At 43.2% G+C, this 26,756-nt stretch overlaps 1 protein-coding gene across 1 annotated transcript; it reads left to right on the top strand.

Annotated features, from left to right (window-relative positions):
- The first annotated feature begins 1,224 nt into the window (after positions 1-1,224).
- Positions 1,225-26,756, top strand: RGMB (repulsive guidance molecule BMP co-receptor b). The gene is made up of 5 exons (XM_032275615.1): positions 1,225-1,791; positions 2,765-2,840; positions 6,110-6,357; positions 11,325-11,833; positions 25,783-26,756. The coding sequence occupies exons 2-5, from the start codon at positions 2,836-2,838 to the stop codon at positions 26,449-26,451; spliced, it is 1,431 nt and encodes a 476-aa protein (XP_032131506.1). The 5' UTR covers positions 1,225-1,791; positions 2,765-2,835; the 3' UTR covers positions 26,452-26,756.

Here is a 26,756-nt window from a genome sequence, read left to right as displayed (position 1 = left end):
TTAGTTTCTAAATCAAAGCTGTGCTTTGCTGACTGCTGGAGTGGCTTTTCAAAAGCAAAGCAAGTGGGGACATTAAAATTCCTTGCTTCTGTGAAACAGGAACTGAGTTAGGTTTTTTTTTCTTCTTCTTCTTCTTCTTAATTCTCAGATGAAAAAGAGTATGTTTCAATATGTCTTACATTTACCTTGAAACAATCTCAGTATTTTTTTTTTTTCAATTTGACTGGCACTTAGAGAAGATAAAGCAAAGCGAAAAAACACTGAGGAACCTGCAGAGGTTTGAAGGAAGGGCAGTCATTATCACTGAATTTAAGAAACAGAAGAATATGTAAATTTTACTAATATTGCCCCTTACACATCCTTTCTTGATAGTGACACCGGGGTCCAAAGATGTTAAGTCAGTTGCCTAAGACCCAGACCCAGAAACTCAGGACTAGACCCTCTTCTGTGCTTCTGGGGAGTCCCATTCGCCCTCTTTACACTGCCCTATGCTGCCTCTAGCGTTAGCCCAAGAAACTGTAAGGAGGGGCTGTGAGAGGAGAAGGCAAAAGCTGGAGACGGTCATAGATTCTTGCCTAAGAAGGCAAGAAGCGACCTCCCTGAGTGAAGATGCTTAAGCATTTGACTTTACTAAGAGAAGCAGCCTGCTCGTTCCAGGGCTTGAACGCGCCTATTAGCTGCCGCTGAGTATCTAGGATCCTTTTTTTTTCTACTTTGGAAGATCAATCTAAGGTAGAAAGTTAATCGCTTTCTCGCCCTCCACGCCTTCTACACTGATCGAAGCGACCGTCCTCCCTCGAACATTTCGTGGGCTTGTTCTTTGCAACACACTTGCTCTGGGTCTTAGGTGTCCTTTTAAACCCTCTCTTCCCTCTTTATTCCCAAATCTTTATCTTTGGCTTTCTTAAGCTGTAAAGACACACTGGCACCTTAGGTGGTCAGGGAAGGTCGCTGGGTTCCTTCTTTCGGCGAAAGTCCAGAGGACCGTTCCTGCCACTGTCCCCATATTTAGACACACTAGGGAGAACCTCAAGGATCATTTACGGAGAGAAAGGGGTGCATTCTGCGGCTGCTGGCGGGAAGCTAGAGAACGTGGCGGGGGCAGCGCATCTGGCCCCTTGGCCGAGGCGCGGACTGGGAACAGCCCGCACGCGTCCGCTGCCGCCTGCCCAGCGACGACTGGCACAATCACCCACCAGGAGTCGGTCGGTGCCGCGGGTGGGCGAAGGCAGCGCCGCTGGCCCGGAGGGCGGCGCTGGCTGCGTGAAAGGCGTCTTTGTGCAAGACTGAGTGTGGTGGGGGGAAGGCGAAGAGAGAACTGGGCCGGGAACTGGACGCGGGGGTCTGGGGCGCCCCTACGCCCCCAGCCGTCAGCTGTGCAGGAAGGAGCGGGGTAGCGCCGGCAGGGGGCAGTGTGGCGATAGAAGAGTTGCTGGGGGCGGGGGTCTCCTTTCGCCTCTATTTGAGGCTGGAGTGGGGAGAAAGCAGCCAGGAGGAAGCTGGTGGGGTGCGGGGGACTGAGGGATTGGGCTCCCCGCCCTCTCGCCTAGGTGGCGGAGAAATCGCGCTAGCTGTAAGGGCTCAGCTCCTCTCCGAGAGCTCATTCCGGAGTCGCAGAGCTGGGAGCGCGGCCCCCGAGGCGGAGCCTCCCTCCCGCCCCGAGTCCCGCTGCCCCCACCTGGGGGAGAGGGGCGGGCGCCGCGCTGCCTTCCCTCCGCGCCTGGGCCGCGTGGCTTGCGGCTTATTTTCCCAGCTGGCAAGCGTCGTGCTGCAGACAAGGGAATGCCTGTGGTGAGTTGTTTATTTTGCTGAAGTTTGCGGTGGGCCCGGGGGACGTGGGGGGCGAGCGGCAGGCAGCAGCCGGGACTGTTTTGTTTAGGTCTCCATCCACCTGTGTGGTATAAATCTTCCAGCCTCAGGGCGGCGGGGGGCCGGGGTGAGAAAGCCCTGACGTTCCCAAAAGCCCCTTTTCGCCACTTACAGATCTAGGACCACATTTGATTTTCCACGCCTGGAACCGGCTAGATCCTAGTTTACGCTTCCCCACCCTCCAGCCCCCCATCAACGCTTCCAGCACCCGCTGTGTGCAGGGCTGGTGCTCCGCAGAGCAATCAGCGCCCACGACCCAGGGACAGCTGGCCACCGAAGTCCCTCCCCAGCGCCCTTTCCTGTTCCCTTGAAAACAGGGGAGCTGAGGGTTTAATGTGAAGGGCGCCCATGAAATTCGTGGGAACTTGTTCTGGCTTCTTCTGGCGTGGAGTTCTTTCAGGGGTGTCGGGTCTGCCGGGGACTACAAAATGGGATCCTGAGTTGGCTGGAGTTGCCCAGACTAGGCTGCAGAGAGGTCAGCTGTTGGCTCGCGGGAGAGCCCGAAGGAACCCCTTGAGCTGATGGCAGTCAAGACCGGCGGCTGCGTTTGCCTGGAAGAAAAGCCTAAATACATTAGCGAGCTGGTAAAGCTTTTAAGGCCTTCTTGGGAGCGAGTGGCTGGCTAATGAGAGGTTAATTTTGTTTCGAAGGGAAGGCTGCACTGGTTTCCTGAGATAAATGGACAGGAAGCGCATTACCTCCGCGCGCTGGCAAGCGGCTCCCAAATGCTTTTTGCACCTGCCGTTTTGAGCGGTGAGAGCAGCAGCCGAGCCCGCAGGGATTGCGGGGGCCCGTTGCGTACGAGCGGGTGATGAGCCCCTCACAGGCCCCAGGCTCTCTCTCTCCGGGGGTGCATTGCTCACACCAAGCTCTGGGATTCTTCTCTCACGCCCAGGTCCTGCGTGTTCCGAAGTCCGGGGGCCCCCTGATCCCTCTGAGCCCCCTCCAGGAGCGGAAGGGTTAAGAATGATGTAAGTACAGGCACTTGGTTTCTCAAGTCGCCCGCTTGGCCCTCTTCCAAGTTGTACTTTCCTTCTTTTCTCTCCTTTCCTTTCCTTCCTTTCTTTCCTTACTATTCTAAAGCTTTTTAATAAACTTTCACTCCTGCTATGAAAAAAAAATGATGTAAGTACAAACCACGAGCTGCTTGACGCTGCGCTGTCGGACTGCAAGCTATTTCAGCCGCTGCTTTGTATACATAGTAGACGGGGGAGCGGCCAGGGAGCCCTTACTCTAGAATGGATTGCGCAAGCGGAAACCTAGGTGATCTGCTAAGCAGGCAGAGATCCTCCTGTTAGATTTCTGGAAATGGAGACATATTAACTAGAGAACAGTTAAAACATCATGTATAGGTTCAGGAAATGAAACCGCATCTTGTTTAGAATCCATTAGTGTTTCTGGCATGTGTTTTAATTCTGTCCACTTGCACATTCATACCATGGTGTATGCTTTGCTGAATCCCCTGAATGTACTGTTCAGGTCTCCTCTTTCTCTTTCCTTCCTGAAAACAAAGAGGAAGGGAGAAAGAGCACCAGTGGCAAGAAACATGGTGGATGTGTGAGTTACACAAGTCATCAGTCACTTCATTCTTTTTATCTGATTAAAATATAAAACTTTTATAACTCATCGATTTTATGTTTGTGTTGTAGCACCCTCCCCGATTTTTCTTTGTAGAATCTAAAATCCTTTGTAACTTGCAGTTCACGGGCTTGAGGAGTGGCAGTGCTATAAGCGACCATTCACTATGCTCTTGCTTTCCAAGCCGATTTCTGATCTTTCTAACAGTACCAATTTACCCGCGAGTTGTCAACTGACCTATGTCTTGAAAATAGGAACCACTATGTGGTATAATTGTGAAAATTAGCATTTTCCTGTAGCGTCTGAACACTTATGCAGCAATAAAAAGTGAATTGTTAGGCTTATAAATCTCGAGCTTGTCAAATTTTACAACAGAGGAGCAATAAAGCACCTTAGAGAAGATGAAGTTTTTCCTCTGAAGAACAGTTGTTTCGCACCACCAGGATTTGCAATGACTCGAGGACGCCCTCTATTGATACGGAAATCTAGAGCACCCGTGTACTTACAGAACAGGATATGGGGGGAGGGGAGTGAAAAAAAATCATATAAAGTCACGATCGGAAAGACCCAAACCAAACTGAAATTTTTGATCCTTAACTATTGGTTATATGTTTTGAAATATGGTCAATACGGTGAGATGCTTCTTTTATAGGGCCTTGGGTTAAGAGGAAAAAAAACATTTTAGTCTTTGTTAGCCAAATACTTTGAAAATCAGCGTTATATTTCATTACTTTTTAAAGCTACTTCTTAGTATATCATGAATTATATCTTATTAATTATATGAAGCAATCGCAAGATGGTAAATTTTTGCTCTAATAATATTTAGTCCACAGCATTATCTAAAAATGTCATGTACCTTCCTCCCCAAAAGTCATTTCTCCAGGCAACTGTGAAGCTATTATTAAGCATATTATGGATATACACAAGGCTTGGATTATATCGTGGGTAGTGAAAGGTGTGTTTACCTCTTGAGTCATCATAGTATGTAATAAGTAAGTAATGAAAAGTTACAGTAAAAACGGATAGGCATCCTTGATTAGGGATCTAGTGGTTTGAGCAATTCACAATGTGTCTGAGTAAGCTGGTGAGATCGAAGGTTTGCCCCTCAATTATCCTAGTCCATTGATTAGTACATTTAAACATGTATGGAATATCAACATGTCTGTGGTTGATATGAAATTCCTAATTAGAGATTCTGAGTAATGTAGCGGGTAGAGTTGCCAGGAACGATTTGGGTGTTAGTGGATTTTAAATGGCAGCCGAGCTGTTTGGGGGAACAGCTAAGGCGAGGGCAGTATCAAGTGTCTCTCAGCCTTGAGGTCATTCTTGAGATTAGATACCACTTCACACCTACTGATAACAAATTGGACTCTATCATCAATCTCACGACTGCTTTTGTCTCCACTTGGCAGCCTCTTTCTGGGCAGACAATTGTCTTTTTCCTCACTTTTGGGCCCATCCGATCTTAAAAGGAGAAAGTGACCTGCCATTGAATTAATCTGTAGAAATTTGTGGAAAACTGAATTAATCTGTAGAAATTTGTGGAAAAGCCACTGAGCAACAAGAAATCGTGGCATAGTTACACTGCATAAAAACGCACCACTTTCATTAATTACACTGTAACAGAACGTTGAAGTCTGCCCACTCTTAGACCTCTCCTTTGCGGCTTTCAGGAAGGGAAATGTCAAAAAACCTAGAACACCTGAGCCTTGCGCAGCTGCCAGCAAATTACTCCTGGCGTTCGCAGGTACCTTCCCAGCCCGTCCTATCTGTCCCGGACCGCGGGCGACATTCAGATTTCCAACACCGCCCGAGCTTACTTTACCAGACTCCCGCAAGCTGCTCGGAACGCGGTTCCGCAGATGTGATTGGCTGAAAGGTGACCGGCCGCGCGGCGCTCGGTAAAAGCGCCAGCTTCCTCCAAGGAGGTGGAGCTGAAGCTGGCAGGGCCAGGGCCGGGAGGAGGGGTGATTAAATTAAAAAAAAAAAAAAAAGTCCGATCACAATAATTCAAGGAGAGGTCAAAGGCCGGTACCTTTGTAATGCCGGCAAGAGTGAGCGGCAGTCGCCCATTTCTGTTGAGCGCAAGAAAACAGTAAATCGCGGAAGAGGGTAGACGGGAGAGGAAAGGCAGCACGAGGAAGGTTGCGGCGCAGGCAGTCGATGGACCCGGAACTCGAATTACACTAAGTGGGCGGGGCGCCGGGCCCTCTGGGTCCTGCGATTGGCAGGCTGAGCCAGGCGGACATGCAACCCCAGCCAATGGAGAGGAAGGGAGGGGCGCGGCGGGGGGGAGGGTGGTCATGGCAGCGCGGATAGGCGGGCACAGGGCGGGGCGGGACGGCAGTGCGGGACTGAGATTGATTGACCGCGGCAACCGCCGCGCAGATATCCGGGCCGCCAGCGGGCTGCTTGCTAGGGCTGCGCGAGCTGCTCGGAGGTCCACGCCCGCCGGACCCACGCTGGCTGTGGCTGGGGTCCCCGCTCGCTCGGGACTCGTCTCAGCAGTCGCTCACGGTCTTTGTGTCTTCTCTTCTGCCCTTTCCCTCCCCGCCGCCACGATGCCCCTGCGCCCCGTTGCTGCCGCCGCCGACTGGCTGCGCCCGCGGCGCACTGCTTGCTGCGGCGGTGGTGGCGGCCCATCTGCTACACTGGCCTAAAGGAGGAAGAAGAGGAAGCGAGGCGCGCCCCTCGGCCCATGCAGCAGCCACGGGCCCAGACCCGCCACGGCGCCCGCGCCGTCGCCCTTGCCGGAGCCCACGAGACCTGCATGGACTGGCATGGGCTTGAGAGCAGCACCTTCCTGCGCCGCCGCCGCCGAGGTTGAGCAGCGCCGCCGCCCCGGGCTCTGCCCGCCGCCGCTGGAGCTGCTGTTGCTGCTACTACTCAGCCTCGGGCTGCTCCACGCAGGTAGGACGGGAGCGCGCGAGGGGAGCCAGCCCCAGGGCCAAGGGCTTTGTTCCCAAACAGCCCCAGGTCTCGAAGGCGCTCGCCGGGGCGGAGGGGCGGAAGGGCGGCATGGCGCAACGGGAAAGGCGTCCCGAGCCCGTGACACGCACCTCACCTCAGCCAGGCTCCCGGCGACAGGAATGCAGCGGCCCACCTGGCGGCCGCCGGGCGCGGAGACGAGCCCTCTCCCCACCCTCCGCGCCTTCGGCTCGGACCGCTGACAAATCTCCCGTCCAACAGCCGCTTATCAAACGTTTAGAGGGCGGGGGCCGCGCGCCCGAGACAAATGTTCCGGATGTTTTATTGCTCTCAGCGCTGGTGTTTACTAAAAGTCAGGCTCGGATCAGGTTTCCGCCGCCGCAGCCGCCTTGGAGGGAGACAAGGAGCCTTGTGCTGCTTTTCTGGAGTTGGGGGTGGCGGCGAGGCCAAGGAAGCGCACCAGATGGAAAAATTTTCACCAGAGTTTGCAAACCTGGGAGTTAATCTCGAAGTAACGTCAACTTTTTCGACCAGGGACTTCTTTAGTTTTGGCAAAAGCTGCTTTTAATTCAGCGGTCAGCCTCCCTGGAAAAGCTCGTGCTTTGTGGCTAGCCGGGTGTCTTTGGGCTCCGTGAGGGGTTGACAGATAACCACGCTGCCTTCTGGAGGTCGGCGCTGCCCCAGCCTCGAGGAATGTGTTCTTAGGGAAGTAAGCCTGCAGATGACCCTTCCTACCATGTGATATCTATTTTTCTTTAAAAAAAAAAAAAAAAAAAAGCGTTTCATGAAAATCCAGGACGCTCTTCGCACTATTTTCTTTTAGTAGTTTGCCTAGACAAAGAATTTTCCTAATGCTAAGGTTGAAAGGGAAAGTGTCTTTTAGCCTTGAGAACGGAGCATTAGATAAGTTTCTTTTCCTTCAAGAGCTTTTTGTCCTGTATATGACACTTCACAATGTTCTGATCTGGAGAATCCTGAACTTCAATGCCATCCAACTGTGCGGAGTAATTTTTACTTATTTATTAAACCACACCCGCAGAGCTAAAAATCAGGGAGGTCTTTTAAGTAATGGGTGGGGGGAAATGTGGCATTTGAGAGGACTTCATTTACATGGTGTAGCTTTGCATTGTGACGTAATAGCTGCTTTTTAACACCATCAATTAGGGAAAAGACTGATGACTTAATTAAAAAAGGGTAATAGAAACTTTTAGAATGATTACAGCTTTCGATTAGTAACTTAACCTTAGAAAATAGTGTCAAACTGCATGTAGTTACGTGGAAGATTTTTCTTGACATATTACAAGATATATTCAGGAGTGTTTTGTGTGAAAAATTTGTGTCCATAATACCAAAATGTACATTTCATGAAATGGAAATTGTGCTAGGGGGACTCTGTCCCCTTTGGCTGCTTGAATATTGTTTCCCATAGTTGCCATAGGATCCTGTGACAGGATTGGAATGTGGTCCTCAAAGATTTCTTTGCTGGCGTGTGAAAGGCATACGAAGTTGGCTTAAAGGCTTAGAAAAGTAGGGTGTCTTAGTTGAAGAATTTGGAAGGTGAAGCTCTTAGTATCTTCATGTGTCCTCGTTTAAGTCACCGTTAGATTCAACCTAACATAATGTGGTGAGTGATTTCTATGGACAACTTGTTGAAGTAATTTATCTGGTTAAGGAAAAGAACGCTACTTTTGAGAGATTTCTTTGAAGAGTGGTGCTACTTAAATGCCCGGGGTGTTTCTCAGAGAAGGGAGCCTAGCAAGAGAGCGAGTGCTCTTTGCAGATGGACCACTGTATGTTTTATGCCTGGATCCTTATCATTTGCCTCAGCACCCCATATGGCTCCACATTTCACTTAATTCAGCTTCAGCATATCTCATTTCCTTTATTACACACTGGCGATGTGCTGCAAATTCACACATGTAGTCCTGGTGTTAAGGAAACTGTCTTGAATGGTGAGGTCTTTATGTCTGATTCATTTAAAAATGATAAAATGAAAGCTCTAGACCCACAAATGTTGAAAATGCTGTCACACTGCATGGATGGTCTGTCCCAAAAATAGAGAAATCTGTAACTAAAGAGTGAAGAGTTTGAATTCTGCCCTTGGAGGAGTATAAAAAGAGTACTTTTAGTTGCACTTTAAAGAGTACTTTTAGTTGTACTTTTTTTTTTTTTTTTTTTTTTTTTTTAGCAAACCTCTGCAATTCCTGAATGGAGATCCAATATGGGGGTTACTTGCTTACTCATACACTTCATGGCCTTCTTGGCTACATCCTTGAGATTGTTTCTGCTCCACATTGTCTTGGCATTTTGACAGGAAGTTTACTTTACTGCCTATAACAGGCAAAGTGTGCATTGTCATTATAAATTCATGAAGCCTGGGTATTTCTGGGTGTGTGCTACAAATTAGTCATTATACAGGAGCCCAAAATGAAGCTGAAAATGCTGACCCAAACGTACTTTCTCTCTAGCCCTCTTCCCTCCCCTCATCTCTGTAGCAAAAGGCTGTTTTAGGCCTTATCCAAAGCAAAAGAAAAAAAACCTAAGGCGATCTGTTTGATTTGAGATGTCTTTAAGCAGTCAACACCAACCTGCTATGAAAAAGGGGAAGGTTTGGGGGATAATGAGGAAGGTACGAAAAGGGAGCTGGGAATCTAAATTCTGCTTTTATTCCCTTCTGAACAATTCCATCTGCATTTCCATACTGTTCTTACTTTTGATATTTTATGACTATTTGAAATAATTAAAAATAAACATATGCTTGGACAGATTTTATAGACCATAAAAAGAACAAATAGGCACTGCAAGTTTAGCGGGAAGTTCTTGTGCTGTCATTTATCTGCAGTCTGCAGTCTTAAGAGCTCTTCATTACTGAGATCTTGGCCCTGTCTTTATTTTCTTGCTTTCCATGTATCTGATTGTAAAAGAAAAAAAAATATGGTAGGTACTTAAGTCTTTTTTTAGCCATCAAGTACTGTCATTAGAGTTAGGAAATAAAAGGAGACATGACCTGTGATGGAAAAACAACAAGTTTTGAGGGAAGGCACCACATTCTGGCTTAATAATGCTAGCTGTTTTATGATTCCGCCAGAACGGGCCTTTTAATATCCCTTTGCATTGGTTTTTCCATCTGCAAAATGGCTTTAATGCCTTTTGGAGTTGTTTAGTTGGCTGATTTCTGTTTTGGTGTGATTTAGATTCTAGTAAAAAAAAAAATAGCTGAACGTGACTTGATCTGCTTTGGAAAGAGGAATTCTGTAAATACTGGAGCTGCTTTTGTCAGCTTTGGAATGAGCAAACAAAATAGATTACACACAAAGATGTGTTTGTAACTTTTTTGAAAGTATGATTTGATGATTGCTGTAAATCCATAGCTCCAATGTATTAAAATGTTTTCATCTTTTACTTAGGTTAAAGTGAATATCAAGCCTAGACTACATAATTTTCCCATTTTGGTTTTTCAAATTTAAAAATGGTGGCAGAGTTGTCTTCAGAAGTTGTCTCTTTCCAAACCTGTTTCTTCCAGCTAAAGCTAGAAACAGATTACAGGCTAATAAATTCATATTTAAGAGCAGTTTGCTACTGAAAATATTAAAATAGCTTTCTAAGACAATATTAGGCTTACTTTTAAAAAAGTCTTTATCAGATGGAGTTCCCTGAACCTTGATATCATCCTAAAGTTTATCACATCCACATCTTGAAATAATTATATATTTGATAATAATCTACTGACGCTGAATTTTTTCCTCTATCCAGAATACAAATTATAAGATATTTGCTGTCTAAAAAGATCACAAAGTTCATCTTAGAGTGACTTCCTCATTTCTCTGATGAGAACCCTAAGACTTAGAGATTAAGAGACATTCTCCTTAGTTTAAAGACCTATAAAGAATTTTATGTGACACAAATATGTATTACAGTTCATTTATAGAAAATTTGCAGTTGATGATAAAGAACAGTGTCTCTTTTGAATAAGTCTGTTGTTTCCATTTTATGGAACAGAATATTAAATTATTTGGGGCACACAACTGACCTAGTATTGGCAGTTCTTGTGCTTTTTGTGCTTTGGAAGATTTTGTAAGTTTTTGTTTGAGAACCTAATGTTAAAAAGCATCATTTGGAAATTGATTTTTTTAAACTAATAGTACAGTAATACTTTGCTTTTTCATAATGTTTGTATCACTTGTTTTTATTTAGTGTGCTTTTACTTGTGATCTGCTTGGGAGCTGGGCTTCTAGGATAATGGAGATACAGATGTTAAGGAAAAAGTAAATATTTTTCCTTCTTAAAGCATTTACATTTTGTTGAAATTAGGAAATTGTGCCAGTTTATTTACAGTGTCTTGGTAAACATGCCTCAGGAGAAGTAGAATGACAGTACTTGGATTTTTTTTTCTTGATGTTCTTATTCTGTAGCCATACAGGTAAATCAAGTAAAGATGTTTTAACTAATTATACTATAATTTAGGATTTTATACCTTCCTGAGATGTGGAGTTTTGAACCATGGTTTTGTGCTTAGTGCTGCTTTTACAATGCTTTATGAAGCAAACGATGCAATTTTGGAAATCAAAACAATGTTCTTGTTTTTGGCATAACCTTAGAGTAGAGAAATCTTCCAAAACCTATAAATAAATAGCAATAATGATAAAATATTTTATTGACTATTCTCTTATAATCTCAACCTATAAACACTGGACTAGGCTCATGTTCACTCACAGTGGCTCAAGCATTAATGTTTTAAGTTAACTAATTACATGCAGTTTTTCTTCCAGTGGCTTAATTTGAAAGAGACACAGGAGCACAATGAAACCCTATTTCTGAAGGCTTCTTAAAATAGGAGTACAGTATGTAAAATAGAACAAACAGTTCCCAAAGGACAGTGTCATTTTCTCATGTAGCTCAGGAAGTTATGAAGAGTTTACAAATGTTTGGTCTTGTCTTCTTTCCTATAGGTGACTGCCAACAGCCAACCCAATGTCGAATTCAGAAATGTACCACAGACTTTGTGTCTCTAACTTCTCACCTGAACTCTGCCACTGACAGCTTTGACTCTGAGTTTTGCAAGGCCCTGCGTGCCTATGCTGGCTGCACCCAGCGAACTTCAAAAGCCTGCCGTGGCAACCTGGTATACCATTCTGCCGTGTTGGGTATCAGTGACCTCATGAGCCAGAGGAATTGTTCCAAGGATGGACCCACATCCTCTACCAACCCCGAAGTGACCCATGATCCTTGCAACTATCATAGCCATGCTGGAGTCAGGGAACACAGGAGGGGAGACCAGAACCCTCCCAATTACCTTTTTTGTGGCTTGTTTGGAGATCCTCACCTCAGAACTTTCAAGGATCACTTCCAGACATGCAAAGTGGAAGGGGCCTGGCCACTCATAGATAATAATTATCTTTCAGTTCAAGTGACAAATGTGCCTGTGGTCCCTGGATCCAGTGCTACTGCTACAAATAAGGCAAGTATACTTTCTTTTTTCCCTCTCCCTACTCAATTTTCAGAAGTTTGATTCTTCAGATAACTTTTGAAATGTGCTATAAAGGGATTAGTTTAAAAGAAACTTCTTTTTGGAGAACAATTAACAGTTGACAAAGGGTTAAGTAAAAATTATTTAGTAAGGAATTTCTCACTGGAATGTAAACGTAGTTCTAATTTTAAGTAGACAGTGATATGAAGAATAAAAAGTAAACAGTAAAATTGAGTTCTCCAGGGAAAAGTCATGCCTAACAAAAAAAAAAATATGCTTTTTTTCAATGATGTCTTTTTTTGAGTGCATATGTATGTGACTCTTCTTGAAGAAATCCATGTTCAGATTTATCAGATGATTGAAGTGCGTGTTCTGAATAAAGAAAGCTGTGAGGCCTGAGGCAGTGACCTATCAGGAAATATATTTTATTGGATGTTTGGAAGCTGTAGTAAAACAAAATGGCAATAAGCCAACTTCCCAGTGGTAAACCCACAGTGGTGTTTTAGTTACTAACCTCTTAATGACCAAGGAGGTTAAGAATTAGATACTGCAGAGCATCAGTATGTAACCTGTGTGTAATGCCAGGGCCTCCGGTTAACAGTTTCAGTCAGAAGTTAAGGGAAATACTGACAAAATTAAGTTTACCATGCCTAGCTGCCACTTGCTGTGGTCTCGGTTCATTTGTTTCAAAGAAACTAATACTGTACAGAGATCTTTGAAACCAACTTCAAGCCACCAGTGTTTAGTGCAAGTAGGTAGAGAGGACCTATGAACTGGGTTTCTAATTGGCAGTCAGTGCCAATTCAACCAGTAGTAAGTAAAGTCAAAAGGGTTTTCCACTAAACTAGTGTCCCAGCTAACCACCTCCTTCCCTGTCTTCCCCAACCACAAAACCACGCACGTAGACCATCTCTTCTTGCTTTATTTCCTGCATTTATTGTATCTCTTCAAAAATTGGTTTAGATTTTTTAAATGTAATTGACAAGGCTCAAGCTTTTGAAATACTTATGACTGTTCTCTTGATTCCAGGACTGTTCTCTTGATTCCTCCCTTGCGTCCAAACATGTGTGGCATACTTTTTAAATGAATTGAAGTTATTTTACTTGGCAGTTGTGGGGGAAATTTTACAACACCTTGGGAGATATCTGGAGACACCCTGGGGTGTCACAAATTTAAGATTAGAAGTCATTGCCCTAAACAAAGACTACTGTTACACTGGTCTAGACATCTTAGGGGAACTCCAAAATGTTTATACTTCAACTCTCAGTAAAAGCTCAAGCTTGCCTTTTGCCTCACCTAATTCTGCATCTCAAAATAAACTTTTCTCTCTCTGGTTTTTGTATGTATGCAAATCATTTTTTCTGTAAATATCTCAGAATATGTATTTGCTATAAGTTATATATAAAGTTACAGAATTATGAACTCATAAGAGAAACATGGCCCCAAATCCATCATTGCTGCGGAGTCATATGGCACATGAAACCTGGGAATAGTCTTTGGGTGACTGAAAGAAGGCAGTCCATTGAGAATGGAAAAAGTCATCCGTTGTGCAAATAATTGAGGGCTTGGCAGAGTAACCTTCAAACAAAACTACAGAGATCAATCAGAGCTTGTACGTGGGAAAATACTGGTTCTCTTCACAAGAACTAGTATTCAAATTTTATTCTCCATGCCTTCCATCCAGTTGTGTCACTTCTGTTTGTTATTCAGTCTTTCAAAATTCTGTTGTTACTGATTATGGTGAAAATATGTGGGGATAACCTTATGAATATTGCTGTTATATAAATGGAACAGTTTACACTGAAGTATTTAAGATAATTTTATTTCAGTTGAATCTGATATAATTTTTAACAAATAAATTAAAAGTACAATCTTGTTTTCTCCCTCAGTTTGGAATAAGGATCAAAGGTTTTATCCATTCGAAAAAAGTTGGAGAAAGTGGTCCTCTGACATAAATTCAAGTAGATGATGAGAATGCTTGGTCTTTAATTGCACAATTGGAAAGTATTTTTCCACATCTGGTGACCATGCCGTCCAGCAACAAACTACTCTGTAGCTTCATTTCACGACCTCTAGGAGTTGTTGGGTTTGGCTCCCCATCCCCCTTCTTTTTTTAACTCTCTCCAAAGCCTCATAAGCATCTGGAAGGTTACTCTTGAAGACCTGTCCCAATTCTAGTATGACCTGTGCTGGTAAAACCAAAGAAAAGCCTAAAATCTTGCCATACAATTCCCTTTTACTCACCCAGGGCAAAATAAAATCTTTAAAAACCTTAAGCACAAAAAAGTGGTGGTAATAAAAATAAAAACAATAAGAGGCACAAAGTGCTTATAAAATAAGTTCTAAACAAGATCTGAAATTTTCCCTTGATGTCTACCACAATACTTTCTTTAAAAAATGTTTGGAAAAACTTTTTCATAGTAATCCCAGCTTTACTGAGAACTTAAGCACGTGCATAGACCAGTTATTGGGTAACCTAGTACTGTGCCTTGTAGGTAGATACCAGACCATCCTTGTGTGGTCAAGCATTTTTAATGACCCACGTGTTCAGTGCTTCTAGATTGAGAGACTGGCTGATGATGTCATTGGTTAGCTGACCAGCTGTGATACTGAAATTTTTGTAAACATCCATTCATTCCACTACCTTTAACACTGCACTGAAGCACTAGACCCTAGGGTATTTTGCTCAATGAGGCTCAGTCCTGGGAACCTGGCCTCTTAAGCAAGCCATCTTCAACTCCAACTTTGTGAGCTCTGCCTGCTCCTAAGTACCACCCTTTTTCCTCATCATGAAAAGAGAAAGTGGGGGGAAAATCTAAACACCATAAAATAAAATGAAGTCATCTGGGGCCATATATTAGCTAAGCCCTTTCTTTTTTTCTGCATGGCAAGCAATGAGTTGAAGGCAGACAGGCCTGCGGTGCTCAGTGATGTTCCCTCATCTTCCCTGTCTACTGTTTTTTCCCCACCATGGCCCCCTCCTCCACTCCCCTGGGAAAGGTAGGGCTTGTTTTCCATTTGGTCATGGCGTGCACAGGTATGCTTTTTTAAGGCCTCTGTGTTTTTAGTTTTGCCCTCTGCTGGCCTCCCTCTCTTTGGAGGAGCCTGTGGCAGTTGGCTACCTTGCCAGGTAGGTGTGTTTCTGAAGGGGAAGCCAGAGCTGGTTTTTCATCTCTCCACCCCGGAGGCCGCAGGGGTGTCTGGCACACAGACACACCTCGGCTGACGTCCACATCAGCTCTGGGCCATCTTTCCCACCTTTGGCTGTGAGAGGCGGCTGCAGGCATGCAGGCACTCAGAATGAGATGAGAGGGATAGGCTCTGAACTGGCAGAGTTAGCTACACTGAGAAGAAAGGTAGCTTTTGTTTTGCAGAAGGAGGTAGCCCACCCTTCACAGGCTCCAGAGAGAGCACGTGTCAGTAGTAGTCCTGTGCCTCACACACTCAAGAGAAACCAGATAGTCTGTGAGGATGCTTGACTTCTTCCATGTTATTTTTGCAAACTCTCAGTCTCACTCTTGTTTTGTTCATTCTATGGATCTTCATATCTCTGTTTAAGTGGGTTCAATAAGAATCTATATGCCATGATCACAGAAGGTGATTGGGGGTTAAATTCTTTTTTTTATGAAAGATTCTGCACTTTGCAAATGTATTCCCAGTAGCATACATTAAAATTGCCAGTCTCCACGGAATTCAAAATTAGTCCTTTTTCAAAAACAGTTCAGAAATTCAATTAAGTGGCACACCTAAACAATGGAAATGTTTTTAGTAATTATTTTTGTACAAGTAGTTTGAATGCCTTCACTTTATTTTTCCTCTTGTTTTAACGTGATTTTTTTCCTTTTTCACCACTCTTGCTTGCTTATTTTAACCTTCCACCTTAGTAACACAAAATAAAAAGTAAGAGTAGAGACCGAGGGTGACAACAGGTCCTATTGCAGAACTTTTGCTACACATTTTACTGTGCCTCACCCTTGAGTGAGAGAAGGTGGTTTACCTTAAGGCATTTTAATTTGAGAAAGGGTTGTGCTCATTGTACTTGACCAAGCCTGATGACTGTTGGCCAGTTGGACGGATGATCTGAGGTGCCTATCTTGTATGTTTTTGGTGCTGCCAAGGGCTCCTGGTAATCCTATGGGCAGCACTCACCACCTGTCCAAAGCATAGTAGCATACCCTGCCCATCAGATATATGGATACAGTCTAAATTCCAAACTTACCCCTGAATTTAAAATTCTGTTGCTACTTTCTTGGGACTTCTTCAAAATTTTGGGACTTCTCTAGTATCACTGGTTGATGATACTAGAGATGTAGAAAGACTTAGTTTGATTTGCTCTTGATTAATGTCTTCTTCAAACTCTGTAACCCACAGTTTTCCACTGTAAGAAACACCATTACCTTGTAGGCTCTAGAGCATGAGGTAGGTCTCCTGCTTTCTGGTGCCCCTTAGCATGTAGCTACTGTTCTACAACAGCATGTGGGCATGTAAACCAGTGTTCTGGGTCATTCTTTGTTGCTTACAAAATCAGAACCAGACATGCCTTGCATTGCAAAGGCTTTCAGCTGTCATATTAAGTATATCTCTGCATAAAGTTTTGGAAATCTGTCCTCTGTTGACCCCAGACCTAGTACATTTATTGTAGCCAAGTTTTTGCAAGCCATTATGTTTTTAGCATCTTTATGGAAACCATGTGAGCTACATAGTGGTTACCATTATTTTCTGGACTAAGGGATTTGCTCCTTCCATTGATAGGTCTGTGTTTTGAATCTAGGGATACCGTTCTTGCATGCAGTGTTACAAAGAGGGGGATGCATGGTATATTTTTGCGGGGAATATAGACCATTTTCCCTTTACAAGGAAACCACAACTGTCTTGGTGATACATTGTAACTAATCTTTATAATCTGAGATTGCTCTTTTTTTGGTTACTATTATATTGTTGCATTGGTAATTCCTGCCACCCCTTTGAGATTTGTTCCTTATTGTGATCCTTCTTGCTTTACAAAGATGCTAAGAAGTTCTGACTGGTTGAGGCATATTGGGAACAGGTGGGAAAGGATTTTGCAGTTACCGCTCGCTGCTTAATGTAATCATTTCTCTGATAATCATATTCTGATAATTGTATGGTTAATTTGGTGCAGTATTTGAAACAGAAGGTACTAAAGGGCCCACTGTGGGAGATGCAGAGGTGAATGCAGCCTTTGCCGCAGGCTAAGCACTAACTAAAATTTACAACAGTCGGTGGGAAAGCATGGGGTTTGTGTGTAAACCCAGTGTTTTCAGGATTTCTTTGTAGAACACTGGGGTGAACCACATTGACAAGCTGGTTCCAGTTGATGTTATTCATTTGCAAGTTGGCAGGAGTGTCAAGAAGGGCCAGGACAGTGCGCTGCTGCAAAGGTTCGTCCCACGCTGACACCCTCCTTGCCAAATCATTGTCTTTATTCCTGGGATTTGGCACAGTCTCCAACTCCCACAGTAAGAATGCTCGTATTTCCTTACCTGCATACAATCTAGCGGGGCCTAGAACTCTGGCTTCCTCCTTTGAAATCTGCTGATCTTTGATTTTATTCTAGAAAGCTTTCTACAAAAGCTTTCTAGAATTTGACTATCGCAGGCACCAGTTCTTAAATTCATTTTCCAGAGTCTTGTCTCATCTTAAAACTCTGTTAGCTATTTTTACTCTTTGAATTGTGTGTGTGTGTGTGTGTGTGTGTGTGTGTGTGTGTGTGTGGAAGCAATACTGAAACAGTAAAAGCCAGGTTTTCAGAAGAACAGAAATCATCTGTAGTTCCGGGTGGCAGAGTTCATATTTGTCCCTTTCTATTTCCCACGTAGCCCTTGTGCAAACTGGATTATAAGGTCTTAGGCCCAGGAAGTACTCAACTTCACTTTATATCACTTCAGTAAATTGCCTGGAGGTAAAAAGTTTCCAGAGTACACGTGGGGAAAGGAAGGAGAGAAAGATGGGGAAATTACTAGCTGTGTGATGAACCTATAAGTCTGAAAAATCATTTTGTAAGATAAATACCTGGCTATTTTTTATGCTAAACTTTTCAAACAAGGTAAGCCTTTATTTCATCCATGCACATTAAAAACTCTCGATAATGAGTCTTTTATCATCTTTCTAATCTCCCTGACTGTGCTCCCTCTGTCCCAAATGTAGTTTGGAAGGAGGAAGAGACCTTCAGAACCCCCCATTTGTAAGTGAGATTAACCCAGCGCCTGTCCCTGTGTGAGCCAGGCAAGATTGCATGTGAGGGTGCTGTGGGCCTCTACTGCTTTAAAACAAACCCACACTCTTCCATAGTTTAAACCAGAGGCATGAGGCCAAGTCTGATACACAGCTGAGAGTTAGAACTTGTTTTCCTGTCACATTTCCAAATGTCTCTCTCTGCCTGGTTAAATTTTCTTTGAGTCAACATTTTGTGGGGAAGGGGTGAGAAGAAAACATTGGATGGTTGATCCTTTTTTTGTTGGCTTCAATTAATGCTAACCAAACAGTTTCTGCCCGTGTGGAATGCGGCATGTAAAAAGTTACCTAGGGTGTTCAACAATGGAAGCTGCTTCCTTACCGGTTTTGTCTTTGTTTTGACTGCAGTAGAACTTGCTCTTCCACTGCTTTGAATTTTGTGTTCTTGTGGGTGGGGTAACTTAAGGACTTTTCAGACTGACAAGGAAGCTGGCCAACTTGTCAGTAAGTGATAACTTAAAAGCTAACACACATTTAAGTTACAGACTTTAACTGGACAGCCTTGCAGTGAAATCACAGAGCTATTGGGTCTAAAAAGTTTAGGTGAAACTGGTTCTATGGAGAAAGGAGTTTTTTATGACCCAGTTAAGAGTTGGAGCCAAAAGAACATGGGGTTCTTTCATGTTGGGACATAGTGTGTGTACTGTGGATAGAATTGACATAACAGCATCTAGAAATCCTCATCTGCTCTCCATGTGCTCCTGAATAGGGGTCAAAGTTTACTGTTTCCTTTTAAGGCGTATGTGTGCATGCACCGATGTACATGCATGTGCTTTTACATGGTACTGAGGTCTTCCCTTCTCCCGACCCAAGGAAAATGCAGAGATAAAGATACTGCTTTGTAGCATTTCAGTTAACCAACATCTTGAAATACGTAATGACTACTTCTAACCACCTCATTCCTGAGTTCCCATGGGCCTTTTCTTTTTTTTAAGCCCTGGCAGCTTAAAATTGAACCTAGAAGTGATAGAGAGTGAGTGTATTGTGAAGACCTTAAAGCCCTTTTACATTTTTTGCTCAGCTCCCAAAGCTGAAAAATGATCAAAGAGGCTGTGGCTTTCTAATCCCATCGGTTTGGAAAACAGCTGTGCTAAACCTAGGCCCAAGCATTTGCTTAAGATCCCACCAGGGCCTCGGGTCTGCAGCCCTGCCACCTCTGCACCAGGAGGGGGAATGCCTGAAGGCAAGACATGCTAGTGCATATTCACCTGAGAGTTAACTGCCACCAGCCCTGGCTCTCACTTTTCAAAATATTTTTAGCCTCTAGTCTGAAGTAGGTGGCAGCCTAGGCCTGTATTACTGTCGACACAGGCCTGACTTCATATCTAGGACCATAATGAGTTACTGCACTTACTGGCCTCTTCACAATGCAGAGTCAGAACACAACAGACAAGCTCAGGGAGAGGTTCCATTTGGAGTTTTTGGAGTGACCAAGACTTACAGGACAAAGACCTTTCCTCATGCTCACCCTGGTGTTGCTCTGGTCTGTACAAGGAAGTTGGCTAATTTGCCTATCTCTGCACCTATGTATGCTTCCAGCCTTCCTTGTCTTAATTGTACAGAAATTACTTTTGGAAAGCCAGCATTTTTGTGCCTGTTCCTCTTTTGTGTCTTCCTGGACCAGCTTCCCTTTCACACTCTTTTTTAGCTACTGAGCTTGATGCTGCTTCTCCAGACCACCCTAGCAGCCTTCAGCTGTGGGTGTCCTTCCACTCTGGTTTGGTTTCTTCATTTTCCATCTGCTGCCAAGTACCCCTTCAGCAGCCAAGGCAGCCCGTGTTTCTGCATGTATTTATTACCTAGGGCAACACTGAAAAATAAGTTTGGTCCATTTCATTTCTCTTGATCCTGTAAATGTTCCAAGCTCTGTAGAAAGAGACGTGAGGCTAGAGAAATGGATACCTCTTTTGAAGGTAGCAGATTTCTTAGTCTCATTCAAGCCCTAAAAGGAGTCCACATTATGAATGTAATCTACCACTCACCTTGTAAACACGGGTACTGTCTTACTGTTAGTATCTTGTCCTAGTCCAACAAAATTGTTTAACAAAATGTATTTTTATGGATCTTAAGTTCAGCTTCCTGTAGATATTTGTTTTATAAGGTATTTGATACATAGGCTGAGTGGTGATTATAAAATTACATCCCAGTTCATTGAGTTCATAGCTTCCTAAGAGGTTTTTTTTTCCCCCATAATTTTTAAAGGAAAATTATCAGTGACATCAAATATTTTCTAGCCTAATATTTTTTTATATGGCATATATAAAGTCTCCTGGGTTTTGCATGAAATTATTCAGAAAGAGTTATTCTAAATTAATATGCCTCTTTTTCCCCAGAGAGAGAGAGAGTTCTCCCCAGTTTTTATGTAACCAGGGGACAGTTGCCACGCTGTCTGGACAGAGTCCCTCTGCTCCAGCCAAGATTCACACTTCAAGATTACCCTGGCAGGTTAGGAAGAGTAGGACCAGGGAAGACACTTGAAGAAAGGTGCCTTCAAAGGCTTCTGCTTGCTTTAGAAGCACTCATCTTTTAATGGATATTACCAAAATACAGACCTAATTATGGAAGTTAGACTTGAGAACACTGAGTAAAATGAACAGGAGAAAAAAATTTGAGAACATTGGAAAGAATAATTAAAGATAAATAAAATTGGCATGGCAAACAGATAAATAAGATCCAATATGCACATCCATGAAGAGAAGTAAATGAATTAGAAACAAATTCAAAATTGTATTAGAGAAAAACATTTCAGGTCATTTTAATTAAAAAACAAGTTGCAATTTCAAGATAAAAAATTAAATTAGTCAAAGAATGAGACTTGATAATGATGAAGTATGTACTCTGTAATGAAGACTAGCTATCCTGAATATCTGTACACCAAATAATCTATCATCAATAAAGCAAAAATCTGAAAGAAGTAGACATAAGTGGATAGTAATATAAAACATACAGTCCTTGACCAATTATATGGATTAAAAATAAGTACCAATACAGAAAAAAAAATAAGTAATATAATAATGTGGATGTTATATATGTACACACCTATGTAAAATTCTACTTTCTTTAGGTGCCTCAGAGCATCCTAGGCTCTGAATTCTTAACATTTAGAAAAATTAACCCTTGGAAGAAAAATGTGGGTGTTTTAGGAATGGAGAGAGAGCATGTATATTTTTTTCTCCTTTGAAGCATGTGCTCTTGTCGGAATGGTTTCTTTTTTTTGTTCAGTGGGGAAGACCGATTGTAGGGGCTGCATGCTGTTACCATGTGTAAGGTAAAAGGGGGTGTAAGCACCATGTTCTTATTCTCCCTTAGAGTCTGCTATTTTTCCGCCTATCATTGCACCCAGAGGATATGTATGACAAAGTAGACACATCAGTTACTTATATGAAATAAAATTCATTGGCTTCTTTGACACAGCAGAATTTTAACCAGGTGCATATCAAAATTATGTTTCCATGTGTTTCAAGCTAATTTCTGTGACTATCTCAGTTTAGTTGACTGACCAACCTAGAGCCCAGAGATGAGTTTCTCTGTCTAAAAGTCCAGTTATCATATTGAGGATTCCAGAAAAGTTCTGTACTCACAGTGCCAAATGGCCTGGTTAAATACATAAGTGTTTCTTCCAAAATGCATTATGCACAAATAGTTAAGGTGCCCAGCCATTTGAGAAGCCTGCTGTTTTAAAACCTGTGTGCAGCATTTTGCAAGGCTGCTGTGCCTTGGATAGCTATCTCTGTATCTCTTGGCAAAGGCAGTACCTGTGTATTTCCCTCTTTGTTGGCTACCTCATTTCATTTAATATGTTTTCTTTTTCTCCTGGTGGAGAGGAGAGGCAAGTGCCTCTTAAAATTATTTCACAGCAAACCTTCCTCAGTTCTTGTTGCCTGTTTCATGTAGAAAGGTTGATTTGTAGCTGCTGTCTTTCTCTTCCTATTAAACCTTGTAGGTGGTGAAGATCTCAGGGAGTGAAACATTAAAAATGAATGAAGAGAACTGGAGTAGTTTCTCTAAGCTAGGGGTTGAGAGGGGCTGGGTGGAGGAGGTTTAACAAAAGGCATTGATGTTTTAAATGCACAGAAGTGCCATCTATCAATAATAAATGGTGTGGCATAGAACAGATGTGCCAAATTGAGTTATGACAGAATACAGATTAGTTCATAGAGGAGGAAAGTAAGCAGTATAGCTAGCATTTTAAAATTATCTGTATGTGAGCTTTTGATTACAATTTTGAATATTCATTTCTTCTGTTCTAATGGCTGCTAGCTGGAAATGTTAAAAGTTTGGTGTTTTTTAAAAATTCAAATTGTGCTTTTTTCTAAAGTAAGAAATAAAAATGAATAAATTTTGCTTTTCTGAAGAGAAAGACGGTCTGAAAATGAATTTCTTGCCCTTCATTGACTGAGTGCTTGCCTTTTAAAAGCTCATATGGTAACTTATGAGGAATGAAATTGCATTATAAAACTTAAGTCATGTGAAACTATTACGCAGTGTTTTCTACATTTACATTGATTATATTTCTAGGTACCTGTTCAGTGCAAACGTCAACTGCAGGGGACTACTTAGGAAACCCACTCATGCTTTGCAATCAGTTCCTCACCCTCAGCATTTTGATTCAAGGGATAATTCTACACATATGCTCTGTGTGAGAATTACCTTGCTCAGTAGGGAAGCAACAAGAGAAATAGCCGCTTGTCTCAGAGAAAATCACTACAAGTAAATTGGAAAGACAGAAATCTGTTAGGTTAACTAGAATATTTTGTAGGTGTAGATACTAGAGCAGAAGTCAGGTTTTGTTTTGAGTTTCTAGATAGGTAGGAGTTACGTTAATGTCACTGGTATAGCAGAGGACAATAATGTGGGAGGTATTTGAAATGAGTCCTGAAGTTCCTGAGTTGGAACTGACACGCTTAATGAAAAAAACAGCCTTGGTGAGACATATGGAACTATTCCACCCATCTCAATATGGACCCTGGCTTGCTTTTTGAAAACTTTTTGGAATGGGGTATCTTTGCTTTGTTGGCCCAACACAAGTAAATCCTGTTTGTTTTTCAAACTACGGTGAACAAAACAGCAGTTAGTTCTTGCAAATAATATCAAGTTGGCTTAAATTTTAGGTTTGTGAGACTAGAAAGACAAATTACTTAGCTGTCATTGAAGAGCTTGTTTAGTCTTTGAGTGGATGTTACAGGTGGAAATGAGCATAGTATTGTATAAAGTCTATTGCTAACTCTGAACCATCTGTATTGTTAACTTTCAACTTTTTCAGGTGCAAAATTTTCTTGAATCAATCTTTTCGTCTCCTAGGGACCCTAGCATGCCGTAAAGAAAAAAACGCTTGTCAACTGATTTTAGAGCCACCAAATAAATCTATTTTATGGCCCCGTTAGATATCTAACTCAAAACCCCCATTCACTCTGAAAGGTCCTATGGTTGGATGCACAACAAATTTCCTGAAATCATGTCTGATGCACCTCCTTTGGGTTGTTAAGAAGGTGTTGAAATGTAAGAAGGCTGGTAGTGAAATCAAGTTGTGGCTCAGGGTAATTAGGAAGGGAGAAAACCCAGCATTTTCATAGTACATTGTCTGGCTTTTAGTTGCAGCTGCAAACAACGGATATGAATTTAACCAGTGTTGCTACGGTGCAGCTGGTTCAGATCTGGCTTTATAACTGGCTGAAGTAAAATGAAATGGCTGGAAAATTCCAGTCAAGTAACACCAGTGGGAACATGTGGAATTAAATAGTGTGAGCAAATGCTGGCTGAGTTGGGGAAAAACTTCAGACATAAACTCGAGGGTTGGGGTGGGGGGCATTTTCTGGCCTTTTTCACAAGGGTCTATTGTTTTGATTAGTTTCCTTGCAGGAGGTAGAAGTTTTCTTCCATCCAGAGTAATTCATAGGGTGTTTGGCTTGTCTTCCTTCCTCCTGGCCGAAGTCACCTGATACTTTTTGTTTTGTCAAGAAGGAAGAAAGAATTCTTTTGCCTCAGTTACTAGCCATGATACAAATTTCAAAATGTAGTCTTATTTTTTTCTTTGAAATAGTTTCTCCATCTCGTGTGACACAGCAGCCCCTGTCTTCAGCTGTCTTCCCTCTACCACCTGTCCCAGAGATGTTGGGCATGTTGGAGGTGAAGGTGTGCAAGGTTTTTAAATAACTGTTCTAATTAAAGGATTCTGCAGGAAAGAACATTGGTTTGCAAAAGAGAGGCTTTTGTATTATTAGATATTTTTTCTTTGATGAATTTATGTGCCTAGTGTGGAGAATCGAGAGTTGGCTGGGAAAAGATTTCTGAGAAGGGACTATGGTGCTGTTTGGGAAAACATTTGCTGTAACTAGGTTTAGGGTATTTAGTCTCTGCCAGTGCTTAGGAGCTGTATTTGCCAGGTGATTTCCCTGTTACAGGGATTAGCCAGTGGTGTGAAACATTTATTAAGGGACAAATAGAAATCTTTCCTGGGGCACATGAGTGGTGGCTGTTACTGGGGTGCCCCCTCCTCAACTCTTTCTCTATTTCTAATGGGTAAGTTTATAGTGGTGAGTCATAGGATATGGTTTTTCAGGCCTATGAAGAATCTTTGTAGAAAGAAAAGTTCTGTTAGGTATATTGTTAATTAAGCCCCTTAAAGTTTCTGCATAATAACTTAGAAACCTTTTTCTGTCTGGGCGCAGTGGCTCACACCTGTAACCCCAGCACTTTGGGAGGCCGAAGCAGATGGATCACGAGGTCAGGAGATCGAGATCATGCTGGCTAACTTGGGGAAACACCATGTCTACTAAAGATACAAAAAGTTAGCAGGGCGTGGTGGCACTTGCCAGTAGTCTCAGCTACTGGGGAGGCTGAGGCAGGAGAATCGCTTGAGCCCAGGAGGTAGAGGTTGCAGTGAGCCAAGATCACACCACTGAACTCCAGCCTGGGCAACAGAGTGAGATGTCATCTCTAAAAAAAGAAGGAACCTTTTTCTTTTCTCAGCTGTGCCATGACTTACCAACTTTGGAAGGAGACAAGATATAAATTATCAATAAAAATTGCCCATAATCTGGCCTGGCATGGTGGCTTATGCCTATAATCCCAGCACTTTGGGAGATGACAGTGGGAGGATTGCTTGAGGCCAGGAGTTCAAGGCCAGCCTGGGCAACATAGCACAGAACCCCCACCTTTTGTTGCTCCCTCGCCATCAACCTTGTCACTACAAAGTTTTTAAAATCAGCCAGGCATGGTGGCATATGCCCGTAGTCCTATGTACTCAGAAGGCTGAGGTGAGAAAGTCCTTTGAGCCCAGGAGTTGAATGTTGCAGTGAGCTATGAATGTGCCACTGCACTTGACCCTGGGTTAGAGAGTGTGACCCTGTCACTTTAAAAAAGAAAAGCCTATATTCCAATGGCAACACTGCTATCTTGCGCACGCACACGCTGTCTCTCTCTCTCTCTCTCTCTCCTCTCTCACTGGAAACTAAAACAGTTTTTTCTTGATGCACATTCCCTGGATTTATGTTAAATTTTAATTCTAAATATATGGGACTTTAAAAAATATTTTCTGAAAGTGATATCATTTTTGAGGTGCCAGCAGTTGGGTCCATTTTGGAAATTCTGCCTTAACTTCAAAATGAAGGGGAGCTCTTGCTGTAGAAGGTTGTCCCATTCTGCTTCCCTTCCATTCTCTTAAACCTTGTACATGTTCCTTCCCACAGATCACCATTATCTTCAAAGCCCACCATGAGTGTACAGATCAGAAAGTCTACCAAGCTGTGACAGATGACCTGCCGGCCGCCTTTGTGGATGGCACCACCAGTGGTGGGGATGGCGATGCCAAGAGCCTGCGGATCGTGGAGAGGGAGAGTGGCCACTATGTGGAGATGCACGCCCGCTATATAGGAACCACAGTGTTTGTGCGGCAGGTGGGTCGCTACCTGACCCTTGCCATCCGTATGCCTGAGGACCTGGCCATGTCCTACGAGGAGAGCCAGGACCTGCAGCTATGCATGAACGGCTGCCCCGTGAGTGAACGCATGGATGATGGGCAGGGCCAGGTGTCTGCCATCCTGGGACACAGCCTGCCTCACACCCCCTTGGTGCAGGCCTGGCCTGGCTACACGCTGGAGACTGCCAACACTCAATGCCATGCGAAGATGCCAGTGAAGGACATCTATTTCCAGTCCTGTGTCTTCGACCTGCTCACAACTGGTGATGCCAACTTTACCGCTGCGGCCCACAGTGCCTTGGAGGACGTGGAGGCACTGCACCCAAGGAAGGAACGCTGGCACATTTTCCCCAGCAGTGGCAATGGGACTCCCCGTGGAGGCAGCGATTTGTCCGTCAGTCTAGGACTCACGTGCTTGATCCTTATCGTGTTTTTGTAGGGGTTGTCTTTTGTTTTGGTTTTTTATTTTTTGTCTATAACAAAATTTTAAAATATATATTGTCATAATATATTGAGTAAAAGAGTATATATGTATATACCATGTATATGACAGGACATTTGTCCTGGGACACCCACCAGATTGTACATATTGTGTTTGGCTGTTTTCACATATGTTGGATGTAGTGTTCTTTGATTGTATCAATTTCGTTTTGCAGTTTTGTGAAATGTTTTATAATGTCCCTGCCTAGGGGCCTGTTAGCACTTTATTTTTTATATATTAAATATTTATGTGTGTACTTGGTT

Source organism: Sapajus apella, unplaced genomic scaffold (genome assembly GCF_009761245.1).
Source record: "Sapajus apella isolate SASKATOON/1434 unplaced genomic scaffold, GSC_monkey_1.0 scaffold1, whole genome shotgun sequence".
NCBI classification, from domain to species: domain Eukaryota; kingdom Metazoa; phylum Chordata; class Mammalia; order Primates; family Cebidae; genus Sapajus; species Sapajus apella.
The sequence above is the reverse complement of the archived record's forward strand: the minus strand, read 5'-3'. Positions and strand labels throughout refer to the sequence as shown.